The sequence below is a fragment of the Marmota monax genome, unplaced genomic scaffold (genome assembly GCF_021218885.2).
Source record: "Marmota monax isolate L192 unplaced genomic scaffold, Marmota_monax_Labrador192_F-V1.1 WCK01_AAM20220418_F8-fsc00079, whole genome shotgun sequence".
Classification (NCBI taxonomy): domain Eukaryota; kingdom Metazoa; phylum Chordata; class Mammalia; order Rodentia; family Sciuridae; genus Marmota; species Marmota monax.
Window position 1 is genome coordinate 317,052 of NW_026694099.1, and position 12,090 is coordinate 329,141.

The window sequence follows — 12,090 nt, forward strand, 5'->3', positions numbered from 1 at the left end:
AAGTTTAAATGTAATAGGAAACAGGAATTATAAAGAAAAGGGGATTTACGGAACTTAAGGCATGAGCCACAGGACATTTGTATAGGATGAGAATTATATTTCCCATCCGAGGTAGCATGTAGAAATGACATCTGAATTGATCTTATCAACCCCCCACCCCGTGATTCACAGACTTGTTTGGGTCATTTCTTACATGTTAAATCTTTCTTTTAGATTTATTTTTAACTGATATATAAAAACATAAAAACTCTATTAATGGGGGACCATGTGATATCTTTTTCTTTTTCTTCTTCTTCTTTTTTTTTTTTTTTTGAGTGCCTGAGAAATGAATCCAGGGGTACTTAACCACTGAGCTACATCTGTAGCCCTTTTATTTATTTATTTATTTATTTTTATTTATTTTGAAACAGGGTCTTGCTAAGCTGCTGAGGGCTTTGCCAAGTTGCGGAGGCTGGCTTTGAACTTGCAATCCTCCTGTCTCAGCCTCCCAAGCTTCTGGGATTACAGGCATTTGCCACCACGCCTGGTCCATGTGATATGTTGATAGGAGTATACACTCTGCAACATTTAAATCAGGTCAAACATAACTCTCTCTCAAAAATTTATCGTATCTTTATGGTGAAAATTTTTAAATCCTTTCTTCTGGTTTTTGAAAGGTCCAGTACATTGTTATTATCTACAGTCACTCTATAGTACAATAGCACATAAGAGCTTCTTGCTCCTCCTAGCCCTAATTTAGTTCCCCTTCACCAACCTTCCCCCACACCCTTTCCCCTTAAGGGATAATTTCTTATACTAATATTTTCAACAAATCTTGATTACTCCAGGAGAGTCCCAGTCCTCATATTTAATGTATTCCAATAATAAGAATTCATCAAGTATATACTAGATAGCATTTATAGTCTTACTTCTTTGTGTGACTGGAGTGACTTTGACCTGAATTAATGTACAGGTCAGTGTCCTTTAGGAAGGATATACACCTATTTTCTGGGTTGAGCTATGTGGATGTTCTATGATCCTCCCCAGGATCTAACTGCACAGATGAGGCAGTTTTCCTTTGGAGGAACCCTTCCCCCTCCTTGTCTAGGTCCCTGCACCCTCCTTACCATTCCAGGCTTATCAGAAAGTGTCCCTCAGGTAATGGACTAATGATCTTCGCCTGTCTCCCTCACTCCACCTGGCTCCACCCAGATTCTCAGCCAGGGTTAGGCTGGCAGAGGGGCTTCAGGCACAGAGGGCTGTAAAGGAACTTGCAGTGTCTGGGTCTGAGCAGGGTTTGTAGGTGGAGCTGATTAGTTGCAGGAGCAGAAACAGTTTCAGAGCCAAGTCCTGACACCCACCATCCCAGGATCCTGTCTTACAACCAGGCCAAGTCATGAAGAGGCAGCTGGGCGCTCTGCTGGGGCTTTTGTGCACCCACCTTTGCTGTGAGTTGGGCTGCTTCGAATTCAGGGAACCAAGGGTTTTGCAGCTGCAGCATATGGAGGAGAGGGAGGAAAAGGAGCTCACAAGTCTTGCAAACATTCTATAATTTCCATAATGGATGGGGTGTTTTCGTAGATGTTGCCTTGCCGTGACTGTCACTTGTAACTGTTTTTCTCTTTCTAATCAGGTGTGAGAGGGATGCAGGTGGAGCAGAGTCCTCCAGCCCTGATCCTCCAGGAAGGAGCCAGTTCCACTCTGCTGTGCAATTTTTCTACCTCTGCGAACAATGTGCAGTGGTTTCGCCAAAATCCCGGGGGACGCCTCATCAACCTGTTTTACATTCCTTCAGGGACAAAGCAGAGTGGAAGACTAACGTCCACGACAGTCTCTAAGGAACGCCGCAGCTCCTTGTACATTTCCTCTTCCCAGACCACCGACTCTGCGGTTTATTTCTGTGCGGTGGGTGCACAGTGCAGCCCAGGCACCTGCAGCTGTTGCACAAACCCTCAGCGGCTCGGCCCCTCCCCCAGCCACAGGCTCCTCAGGAGGCCCTGGGACAGCACTTGCACCTTTATCACTCATGTTGATATGATAGAGTTTTACCCACAGATATTTTTGGCCTCATAAGTCTGGGAATATGGTTTTAACATTCCTTCTCTGTCTATACCTTCTGCACTATAAATCTCTAACTTGGAATTAGCAGAGCAGCTAATAAGAGGACTGGATAGATATAAATATTAAATGACAGGGTGCTGGATTCCCAAAGGGAAAGGATGAAAAGGAGAGAAAATCATTCAGATAAAGATGTTATTGGCAATGATGCAGCCTAGTTGGTGTCAGGCACATCCAGGTCTGCCTCACCAGAGTGTGACCACAGGCCTGGGCAGATACTGGACTTGCAGCCCATCTCCCCTGAGCAGCAGAGAAAAGGGAAACTTCACTGAGTGCTCCTAGATGATAAATGGATGTGGGGATGAGTCTGAAGGCATATGTTCCACTCGACTAAGTCCCATGCATGTTCTCCAGGCTTGTTGGGTGGCCTAGCACCTGATCTGTCCTGCAGAGTGTTCCCTGCATGCTTGAGAAGAATGTGTGCTCTTGTTGAGCAGACATATGTCAGATCTACTTGCTTTACAGAGTTGTTCAAGTCTTCTATTGCCTTGCAATTATTCTGTCCAGTTTTCTTATCTATCACTGAATCTGAGGCACTGAAATCTTCAACTACCCTTGTTGAATTCTCTCTTTCTCCCTGCAATTCTGACAGTTTTTGCTTCACGTGTTTGGGGGAGTCTGTCATTAGATACATATACATTTATAACTTATATTTTCCTAATGTTATCAACTCTTTCATTATCATAAATAATCTATTTTTATCTTTGGTAATTTGGAGTTTTATAGTATATTTTTTCTGATAATAGTATAGTAACTCCTGCCCTTTTATGGTTGTTATTTACATGATACAGTGTTTTTGGTCCTTTTAACTTATTTGAATCTACTGCAGTTTGAATCTGAAATGTCTACCAAAGGCCCTGTGTAAAAAAAACTTAGTCCTCAGCCTGGTGATAGTAAGAGGTAGGGCCTAGTAAGAGGTCTTAGGTCATTAGAGGCCTTCCCTCCAAGGAGCCACTTTTCTCTTCCTCTCTTTAATTCCAGGCTACCAGGAAGTAAGCACAAACCTCTGCCATGTGTGCCCTCCATAATATATTACCTTACTTTAGACTCCAAAGTAATGGGGCTAATTGGTCATGAACTGAAACCTTCAAAACTGTGAACCAAAATAAACCTTTCCTTTCTTTAAGACTATTACCACAGGTATTTTGTTATAGAAACAAAAAACTGCCTACACAGAAAATTATAATGGAAAACTAACACACCACAGTACTCATACTGCCAAAAAAAAATTGATTTTGGATTTCCTAACTTTACATATTAGAATTTAAATCCAGTGACACAGAAACATGTTTAATGGAACTAGTTATTTATAAATTTGAATCATGCAAAAATAAAAATTCTCCTATCTCAAAAACTTTCTTTTTTTTTTTTAACAGCTCACAAACCAAAGGATAAAAGCTGGGCACAGTAGCACAAACCTGTAATTCCAACTATTCAAGAAACTGAAGCTGAGGCAGGTGGATCATGAGTTCAAGGTCAGTCTGTGCAACACAGTGAGATAGAGAAATGAAGACGTAGGGCCTAGTAGGAGGTCTTTGAGCAGACTGCATAAAAGAAGATATTCCGATAGCCAATGAGCACATGAAAGGATGTTTTACATCAGGGTCAACAAAACATGACCTCTGAGCCAACTCCAGAGGTTCACCTATTTTTATGAGGTTTTACTGGAACAAAGCAAAGTCATTTGTTTCTGTGTTGTTAATGGCTTTTTTTACTCTGCCTTGGCAGAGCTCTCAGTTGTAACCAACTGAATGACCCACAAAGCTGAAAATATTTTCTATTTGACCCTTTGCAGAATATATTTATTGACTTTTATTCCACACCATTAGGCATCAGGAAAAAGAGAAGTGAATACCACAGTAAATGTCACCACACATTCATTATTTTGGCTAAACAAAAAGATGATTATATCAGTGCTGACAAAAAATGTAGAAAAATTGCCTAATCTAGAGGCTATTTAAGGACATGTTCTCTTCAGTGTGAAGGGCTCACCCGGGTCTGACACTGACTCCACCTGAGGACCAATGTATGCTTCTGAGGGGACCCCTGAGCAGGTGTGGTACATGTTTGACATTACAATAGCCATGAATCCAGCAGCCCAACCAATTCCTCCTAATCTTCCTGAGACTGCCTCTCACAGGTGAACTCAGCCAAGGCTAAAATGTCCTTCCATCCGAAGAAGTCATGGGTTCAACCCCTCACATCAGTGCTCTTATGAGGGGCTGCTGGACATTTTCAAGAGGCTGTAGGAAATTGTTCAGTGTGACCTCCCTACACGGCCACAAAGGGGCAATGCTGCTCTAGTGAAGGTTAACATTTGCCTCTCCTACCCATATTCCTCAGGTAGCCAGAGATTAGCCTTGTAAAAGTCTCGTGATCTGTTATTATCTCGTGATCTGTTATTATCTATTCCTCTTCAATTTATTTTGATATCAAACATGTATCTATGTATCTATCCTTCTATCCAAGTAGTATCTGTTCATCCTGGTCTCAGGGTTGAAAAAATACGACTTAGGTAGGTAATATATCTTGGCAGACACATTTGTCCTTCAAGGTCAGGGTCGTATTAACTCCTTTAATATGTTTATGATATTTTCACCCACACGCAGCCTAATCTCCAGACACACCGACTTAACCTATGCCTGGAATTCTCTGATCGAGTCTTTTTACTGGGTTTAAGGCCCAGTTTAAGATCTTCCTCTGTCAGGGCCCTTCTCTGACTGGGTCCAGAAGCAGAATTACTCACTCTTTCTTGTGTCATTTGTCTAGACATTCAGGTCTTTGGGGTGGGTTTTTGCCTTGCTGTCCTTGAATATTTATACCAGGCTGACTGAAGATTGGGACTGTGTTTTTCATGACTGGGGAGCAAGCACTGTTCATTTAGTAGGCACCTACTAGGCCTTCAGTAAATAGTCAGCAGTCCCTCCTTATCCTCAGTTTCACTTTCTGGGGTTTCAGGTCCCTGGAGCCAATCATGGACTAAAAACATTAAATGGGAAATTCAGAAATGAGCCTTTCATAGGTTTTTAATTACCACTGTTCCAAGGAGGCTGATGAAATCTCCTGCATTCTGCTCCTTTCCACCCAGGACTTGAATCATTCCTTTGTCAACACACTCACACTGCGCATGCCACCTGCCCATTTGTAGCCATCTCTGTTATCAGATTGACTGTCCAGGTATTATAGTGCTTGTGTTCATGTAATACTTATATTACTTAATAAAGACCCCAAAGTTCAAGAGTAGTAGGGGTGGCAATCTAGATAAGCCAAGGAGAACCATAGTATGTTTGCTTTACTGAAAAGGCGAAAGCTTATACATGCATAGGTATTTATGCACAGGAAAAAAATATAGTGTAAGTAAGGTACTTTTTAGGTTTCAGGCCCTCACTGGACGTTTTGGAATATATCTTCTATGGGGGGACAGTATGGTACGTTGAATACATGTCCAAATGAGTAAATGAAAAAGAAAACATGTTAAAATGAAATAAGCAACTTAAAAATCCCCGAGGATGTTAGATTAAGGAATGTGGGCCACAATCTCCTGTTGACTGTGATGCTGTTCTTCTGTGGATTTGAGATGATATTAAATATGATACAACACAAATCCTTTCAATGTTTCAGAAAAACAGATGTCCTCCTCATGTTCTTTCAACTTCTATTGTTTATAATTCAAACAGTTCCTGCATGTGGGGCTGCTTTGGAATAGTCTCAATTTCTGCCTCTGTGCTTCCCTTGTGAACACCTACAACCAAACTGATTCTTCATATTGTCCTATTTCACCCATGAGAATAAGCTGTGAAGAAAATATTATATGTTTATTCAAACTCAAGGTGAGAGCCACAAAAAATGCTGCTTTGCTGGATGGCCACAGCCTCTGTCTTCAGAGTGTTGCCATCTCCTCTTATCTATGTGAAGATCTGAGCTCCTCCAGAACAGAGAGTTCAGCACTACTAATTTGTTTTCCTCAGGTATATTCTTAGAAGCATCTAATTTACCTGAACCATGTTTTGCAAGAAAGACAAGGAAATTGAAATAGATTTAATTACCTTCTATCATAGCCCAGATTCATGTAAAATCTGGAAACATCTGAAAGACTGTAATCACCTTTAAGCTCCCTCAGGACAAAGGGATCATATATTCTCTATGAATCTCATATATTCTCTTATATTCTCATATATTCTCTCTGATCCATGACTTTAGCTTAATGAGATACTATGCCCATGTGTTTCCTTAATAAACTTTATTAATACCTAAAATAAAAACAAAATGTCCCTATTCATGCTGATATTGTGGCTTCATAGGAGTCCCTGTCTTCCACCATGGTAAAATAAAATGATTTCTACTGACAAGCCAAACAATCCTAGTGTGTGATTTTTAATATTCCAGGGGAAATGAAGTAAAGGTAGAAGGGGATTAGCAGAGAGGAATTTTAAACTGATCCTAATCCATGTGTAAGGAGGGGATTTTTGATTCCCCCTAAGTGTATTTTCAACAATTCTAAATTTGGACAAAACAGGAAGTACTTCCTTGTCAAAAAGTTCTCAGCAAAATTACTTGTGCAAAGGTGGAGCCTGTTGATAGAATTGCAGTACTCGCAAACTTAGAGTGAAGCTCAGCTGTCTGGGGAGCCTAGAAGACCAGCTGGGTTCTCACTGGGCTGTGGCTCCTGGAGGAATGGACAAGATCCTGGGAGCATCACTTTTAATCCTAGGCCTTCACCTCACTTGTGAGTTGTGGAGGAAAAGCCCCAGTTCATGTGATTAATATGGGGAAATGGAAAATTGAGACACAGACAAATCTTGCAGGTAGAAGCGTAGGAGGGAAATATAAATTTGTTGGCCTAATGACTTTTTGTCATCTTTCCAAGCAGGGGTGAGTGGCCAACAGAAGGGAAAAAGTGACCAGCAGCAAGTGAAGCAAAGTCCTCAATCTCTGACTGTCCAGGAAGGAGGCATTTCAGTGCTGGACTGTGATTATGAGAACAGTTTATTTGACTACTTCCGATGGTACCAGCAGTTCCCTGGTAAAGACCCAGCATTATTGGTAGCCATCAGTTCAGTTAGGATAAAAGAAGAATTTGGAAGATTCACAGTTTTCTTCAACAAAAGTGCTAAACATATCTCCTTGCTCATCACGGACTCTCAACCTGGAGACTCAGCCACCTACTTCTGTGCAGCAGCAGCACAGTGCTCTCCAGGCACCTGCAGCCTGAACTCAAACCTGCAGCTTGAGGCCCCAGCAAAGCCCTGCTGCAGGCCTTAGACTGACAGAAACACAGACTGGCTTTCACTTGCACAGATAGGTGATGGAGTAAATGTATGGATTCACTAGTGCAGGTACATGGAAGCGTGGGTTGTTAAAGTAAATAAAAGAAACTTAGTTTAATGAGTAACCAACTTGCAAAAAGAAATTCATAATAGTTAAAGTGTTTGAGGTTGTTATAAACATCCATTCAATTATGGGTCAACTGGGGCTTTTACTCATTTCCGGTGAAATGCAAATTTGTACAACCTCATTTGAAAGTCATTTAGCAGTTTCTTAAATATTACCCTTAATGTTTAACCAGAAATCCCACTTCTATGTATTTGTTCAAGAGAAATCAAGACATATCCACATGAGGACATTTGTTTGGGGACTTCTTAAGAACTCCAAACTGGTAAACACTTAAACAACTCAATAACCAGTTAAAAGCCAATCAAATCATGATTTATTTCTATAATGGAATACTAAACAATAATACAATGAAATAAACTATTTTAACTTTAAACAGTTAAAATAGGACACATCTCAAAAGGTTTATAATTCATTGGGCCTGTAGATACTTATGTTGTGGTGCAGCCAGACAATGGAATACGTCCATGAATAAGAAGGAATGGACTGTTATGCTTGCAACAACTTGGATGAAACTCAAGAGTATTATGCTGAGTGAAAAAAAAAAAGTCAATCTCAGAAGTCACATTATATATATTCCACTTACATAACATTCTGAAAATGACAACATTATAAGACTGTGGAAAGTGTCAATAGTTCCCAAGGGTTATGGGTGGGAAGAGTGTCACAGGGGGCTTTTGGGGAGTCATAGGCAGTTCTGTGTCCTAATTGTGGGTGATTACACATACCTATACACATGACAGATTTTCATAGAATTATATACCAAAGGAAAAAAGTGCATATAAAAACTGGCAAGTGTAATATCTGTAGTTTAGTAACTACTTTTACATTGATATTAATTTTGCAGTTTTGATAATGATATGTAAAGTAATGGTGCATAACTATGGTTATGTAATATATTACCATTGAAGAAAGCCGGATGTGCAAGGGTACTCTGCACAGTTTTTTAAGCTTCTATATGAATCTAACATTATTATTATTATTTTAAAGAGAGAGCGAGAGCGAGAGAGAGAGAATTTTTTAATATTTATTTTTTAGTTTTTGGCGGACACAACATCTTTGTTTGTATGTGGTGCTGAGGACTGAATCCGGGCCGCACGCATGCCAGGTGAGCGTGCTATTGCTTGAGCCACATCCCCAGCCCAATCTAATATTATTTTTAAAAGTAAAAATGTAAAATTACCAGATTCTCAAACATTGCTGGTTAGATTGTAAGTTGGGAAATGATTTGGGCAGATAATTATGAAATCAAACATACATCTATCATGACCCAAAGACTCTACTTTTAGGCATTTCTCAAGGGAAATGCAAACATGTGTCCACAAAAGACTTTCATAAGCATGTTTATAGTAACTTTATTCATAATAGCAATAAAGTAGAGATAAAGCCCACAAATAAGAGATTAAGTATGTTGTGCTATATACATTCAATGGAATATTAGTCAACTATAAAATATACTGAACCACTGATAAATGTAACATCATGAATAAACTTTAATCACATTACCTCTAGAAAAACTGTTGGACACAGAAGGGTATACTGTGTAGTTCCATTTTTGTGACATTCTAAAATGTGTAAACTAACCCAAAAAGAAACAAAGCAGAGCAGGGGTGACATCTGTGGGTTAGGAATTGTTCAGTTTGGGCACAAGGGATCTTGATGGAATGAAATAAATATTTTGCTTCTTGATAGGGGTGTTTTTCAAGGCTGTTCACACTTTTCAAAATTCCTCTAACCATATACTTATTACCCACTTATTTCACTTATTACTCAATTTATTTCTAAATTATACTTCAATAAAAACAAATGTGAATTTAGAAATTAATCAAATAGGTAATAAAAACAAAGAAACAAAAAGGAAAATTCAATGCTGAATATTTTTGAAGAAATAAAAATACTTAGTAATACTGATAATGGAAAACATAAAATAGTTGAACCTTGTGGTAAGCTGAATATTGGCCCCTAAGCAGTTCATGTCATAATCCCCAGAGTCTGTGAACGTACTATCTTACATGGAGTATTAGTTTTCTAGGGCTTCTATAACAAAATACCACAGACTGGATGGCTTGGAACAGCAGAAATTTATTATTTGACCTGTGGCCCAGTGTCAGAGGTCTATGCCCCTTCCAAAGGCTCTAGGGAACATCTGGTTTAACCCCTCTCAAACATTCCCTAGTCTTTAGATAGTTATCTCTCTTTGTCTCCTCCCATTATCTTCAACCTATGTGTGTCCTTGTCTCTTCAAGTGACTTTTTTTTTTTAATTAAGACCCCAGTTATATTGGACTAGGGACTTATCCTATCCCAGCATGAACTCATCTTGACTAACTCCATCTGTGACCTTTCCAATATTTCCAAATAAGATCATGTTCCAAAGTCATATATATTAGGACTTCAACATCTGAATTATAGGGGAACACAAGTCAAAATAGCATATGGCTAAAGGGACTTGGTAGATAAAATTAATTTAGAAATCTTGAGATTGTGAGATTACCCTGGATTACCCCGTGGCCCAAGATTCTTATTTGAGGAAGGGACTCTTATTTGAGGAAGCCAGTAGAATGACAACTTTTTAAAAAGTGGTGAGATGTGGAAATGAGAAGAGCCTCAAAACTCTAAATGCAAGAAAGAAGATTTTTTCCTTACAACCTTCGGAAGGAAGCAGACCCATTGGCATCTTGATTATAGCTTACTAAAACTGATTTTGGATTTATGACCTTTAGAATTGTAAAAAAATAAATTATGTGGTTTTAAGCCACGAAGTTAAATTGTTTGATATAGAAACCATCAAAAATTAATAAAAACTATAATAGGAAATATTAAAAATTGACATAACTAGAAATTAAAAATTTATTAAGAGAAAGTTATGTATAATTTCAGTAGTGAATTTTAAAACTCCTAAGACACAATTTGATAGAAAAATATATACTGTAAAAAGTAACTCAAGAAAAAATAGAAACACTAAATAAATTTAAAACCACTGAAATTATTTGATTATTAGAAATTTTAATATCCAAGAGAATTATTAGAAGATGAAACAATTTTAATCTGCATGTGTGCCCCATTAAAAAGCTTAAAACTAGACACAAATTATGATGGATCTATAAAACTAAGAATTAGACAAGAAGTTTAGATAAGGAGCTACTTACTATGAATAAAATTTTAAAACCAAAAAATAAAAACAGGTCATCATATAAAAGACAATTCAAAGAAAAGGAAATAGGAGTTTTCAGTAAACACATAAAACATCAACCTCCACAGTAATTGAGGAAATAAATGAAAAGAAAATTCTATTTCATGTTTTGAGATCCACAAAATGTTTAATGGCTGACAACATCGTGTGGAAAAATTAATCAGAGATGGTGTTTATACTCTTTCAGATACAGAAAAATAACTACACAGAGAATAATTTATACAACCATTTAGGAGAACAATGTGCCTAAGCTAGTTTAAAACATATCTTAAAACCCAACAATTCTAATTTCTGATTTCAATATTAAAGAAATTAAAAAATGTGAGATGGGAGGCATTTGCAAGGTTGCTTGCTGCAGTGCCACTTAAAAGCAGTAAATATAATAAATGAATAATGGAATTAAAGAGTAGTAGTTTATTCATATGATGGAAATAAGCAGTTATTACAAGCCAACAAGTGATTATACACGTTTTCTTGGAGGAATCTTAAAATGCTGAATGCAAACAGAAAATGTCAGATTGATACATACTGCATGACACCTCAAAATGTAAATAAAATATATAATATATTGCTCATTGATACATACCTATAAGAATGAAATTTTTAAAAAGCATGCATGGAATCTTCCCAATAGTGGTTACTACTTTTCAAAGAGAAAATGAAGAACAGAGGTAACTATTTTTGCTCTCCCTGTAAGGTGTGAGGGAAAGAAAAGGGGAGAAAGTGGTAAAGAGAGAAAGCAAGAGAGCTCATTTAAAACAGCAAAATTAAATACATCTATTCTCATTTCTGGGATCAAAGATGTCTGTTACTTAATTTTCTGTACTTTTGCAATGAAAATTACATAATACACTTTTAAAAAATTTTTTAAATAGACAGCAACAACTTCAATTTTCACATCTCTGCCAGTCCACAGAACAGAGAATAGAAACTTTATCATCTACACCTTTGCCAGGCATATTCCCAGTAGGCAACATAAATGCCAATAGAAATTCCATTGGAAAAAATCTCTTCCTTTTCTTATGAATACAAATACGCTCCACCTGAAACAAACAACTCAGAGGCTCCCTTCCCTAGTACACAGCACATACTTTCTCAATATACAAGAAGAAAGAGAAAGAAATCAAATCAGTGAGTCATATGCCCACAATTTGTCAGGCTATAAGCTCCTCTTGGATCTCAAAGTTTGCTTTAAGTTCTTTTACATAGGATAAAAATTGGGGTAGTAGTAGTTTTTGTCTTTTTCGAAGAGCTTTCCCTGGGCTAAAATATAGAGGAATAAAAAGGGATGCAATGCCAAGGTTAGAATTTGTGGTCAGTATCAGAGCTGAGGCATTATCAAAGATGTGAGTGGTGGGGAGAATTGGGAAGATCTAGGAACCTTAATAATATATGAGTTTGGGAACTTTA

At 38.0% G+C, this 12,090-nt stretch overlaps 1 pseudogene and 1 gene segment (V, D, J or C); both read left to right on the plus strand.

Annotated features, from left to right (window-relative positions):
* Positions 1-1,194: 1,194 nt before the first annotated feature.
* Positions 1,195-2,052, plus strand: LOC124107283 (T cell receptor alpha variable 22-like). The segment is given in 2 exon segments: positions 1,195-1,427; positions 1,613-2,052. Coding segments are annotated over 2 exon segments (492 nt in total).
* Positions 2,053-6,679: 4,627 nt separating this feature from the next.
* LOC124107284 (T cell receptor alpha variable 23/delta variable 6-like) lies at positions 6,680-7,399 on the plus strand (annotated as a pseudogene).
* The last annotated feature ends 4,691 nt before the right edge of the window (positions 7,400-12,090 follow it).